The sequence below is a fragment of the Spinacia oleracea genome, chromosome 1 (assembly GCF_020520425.1).
Source record: "Spinacia oleracea cultivar Varoflay chromosome 1, BTI_SOV_V1, whole genome shotgun sequence".
In the NCBI taxonomy this organism is placed as follows: domain Eukaryota; kingdom Viridiplantae; phylum Streptophyta; class Magnoliopsida; order Caryophyllales; family Amaranthaceae; genus Spinacia; species Spinacia oleracea.
Genome location: NC_079487.1, coordinates 30038213 through 30040373, shown reverse-complemented (window position 1 = coordinate 30040373; position 2161 = coordinate 30038213). Strand labels below are relative to the sequence as shown.

General features: G+C 40.6%; 1 protein-coding gene across 1 annotated transcript; it reads left to right on the top strand.

Moving 5' to 3' along the window:
• The first annotated feature begins 409 nt into the window (after nt 1-409).
• Nucleotides 410-799, top strand: LOC110778732 (uncharacterized mitochondrial protein AtMg00820-like). The gene has a single exon (XM_021983288.1). The coding sequence runs from the start codon at nt 410-412 to the stop codon at nt 797-799; it is 390 nt and encodes a 129-aa protein (XP_021838980.1).
• Nucleotides 800-2161: the final 1362 nt, after the last annotated feature.

The following is a 2161-nucleotide window of genomic DNA, read 5'->3' as shown; positions in this document are numbered from 1 at the left end:
TCTAGACAAGACCCCATATGAAATGTGGAAAGGATATACTCCTAATCTTGGATACTTAAAGGTGTGGGGGTGCCTCGCTAAGGTGGGATATCCATCATTCAAGCGTTCGGTGGTTGGCTCGAGAACTTTTGATACTGTGCTTGTTGGATATGCAGAGAACATTGCAGCATACAGATTCATGTATCTGAACGATAACTCCATATGTGAATCAAGAGATGCCGAATTTTTTGAACAGGTATTTCCCATGAAAAAATTTGTTGAAACTAATGTTACTAACTCAGTTGCTCCTTGTCAAATGCCAGTGCTCCCCCTCAGAGTTGCTAGTGAGCCAGCTCAACCACCGAGAAGCAAGAGACAAAGAACATAAACAAGCTTTGGTCCAGGGTTTCTTACCTCTTTCTTAGCAGAAATGGAAGAGGTAGATGGCTTGGATGAAATCATGGTTTGTCTACAAGAAGTGGATGAAGATCCAAAATCATATGAAGAAGCCATGAGTTCATTTGATGCTAGCTTCTGGAAGGAAGAAATCAACAGCGAGCTCGAATCTATTATGGCAAATCAGACTTGGGAGCTTGTAGAATTGCCAAAGGGGGGCAAAGTCATTGGCTGCAAGTGGATTTTCAAGAGAAAGTTGAAGACCGATGGTTCTGTTGAGAGATTCAACGCCAGACTTGTGATTAGGGGTTTCTCTCAGAAGTTTGGTGTAGACTACTTCTATACCTACTTACCTGTGACAAAGATTTCCACTATTCGTCTTTTATTTGCTATAGCTTCTGCTTATAAATTGCTTGTGCACTAGATGGACGTCAAAACGGCCTTTTTGAATGGAAATCTTGAGGAGGAAATACATATGGAGCAACCCCCAGGGTTCGTTGTTCCCGGCATGGAGAACAAGGTATGTAGGCTCAAGAAATCCTTGTATGGACTAAAGCAGGCACCAAAGCAATGGTATGAAAAGTTTCATAACACTATTCTTAGCTTTGGTTTTGTGGTTAATGGGTCTGATGCATGTGTGTACTCTAAGATGTTTGGGTCTGAATGTGTTATAATATGTCTTTATGTTGATAATATGTTGTTGTTTGGTACACACATGGACGCCATTGAGAAAACCAAGAAGTTCTTGTCCTCAAAATTTGAGATGAAAGACCTAGGAGAAGTCGATGTGATACTTGGTGTAAAGGTAACCAAAACCAATGAGGGGTATTCTATGTCTCAGTCTCATTATGTCGAGAAGATCCTAAAGAAGTTCAACTGCTTTGATGAAACACCTCTAAAGACTCCATATGACCCCGATTGCAGTTTAAAGAAGAATTGTGGGGAATATGCAAGAGGAATATGCTCAAATAATTGGGAGTCTGATGTTTCTGATGAATTGCACTCGACCTGATATTGCTTTTGCAGTTAGTAGACTCACTCGTTTCACGCATAATCCAGACGCAGGGCATTGGAAGGCACTTAGACACCTACTGAGGTACCTTAGGGGCACTATGAATTTGGGTTTGAAGTATGTGGGCTTCCCTTTGGTCCTTGAAGGTTACTGTGATGCAAATTGGGTGACTGACATCGGTGAGGTGAGCTCTACTAGTGGATATGTATTTACTTTATGTGGTAGTGCCATATCTTGGAAGTCTGCAAAACAAACATGCATTGCCAGGTCAACTATGGAGGCAGAGTTCATTGCCCTAGATATAGCCAGTCAAGAAGCTGATTGGCTTAGAAGCCTACTTGTTGATATACCATTATGGGGAAAACCTACTCCATCTATCTCTATGCATTGTGATTCTCAGTCTGCCATATGTGTTGCAAAGAATAGTGTCTACAATGGCAAGAAAAGGCACATTCGTGTGAGGCATGCGTCGGTGAGACAATTCATTGTGAATGGCGTAATATCATTAGAATATGTGAGAACTGAGAAGAATCTAGCTGATCCTTTTACTAAAGGACAAAGCAGAAGACAAGCAGAGGATTCATCAAGCGGTATGGGTTTGAAGCCTATGTAAGATTTCTCTCATGTTATTTTGTGTTATTTTAAATAAAACACGTCCATAGTTCTATAACGTGGATGGTTCTATTGGTGAACTTGATGGATAATGAAAATTCGGAATTTTATAATTTCGTTTATGCGTATGCTTTATTTAAGTATCTAGCCTCATAGACTCAC

Excerpts from the sequence above, each read along its gene's own strand:
- LOC110778732 (XM_021983288.1), top strand. The coding sequence starts at position 410 with ATGGAAGAGGTAGATGGCTTGGATGAAATCATGGTTTGTCTACAAGAA.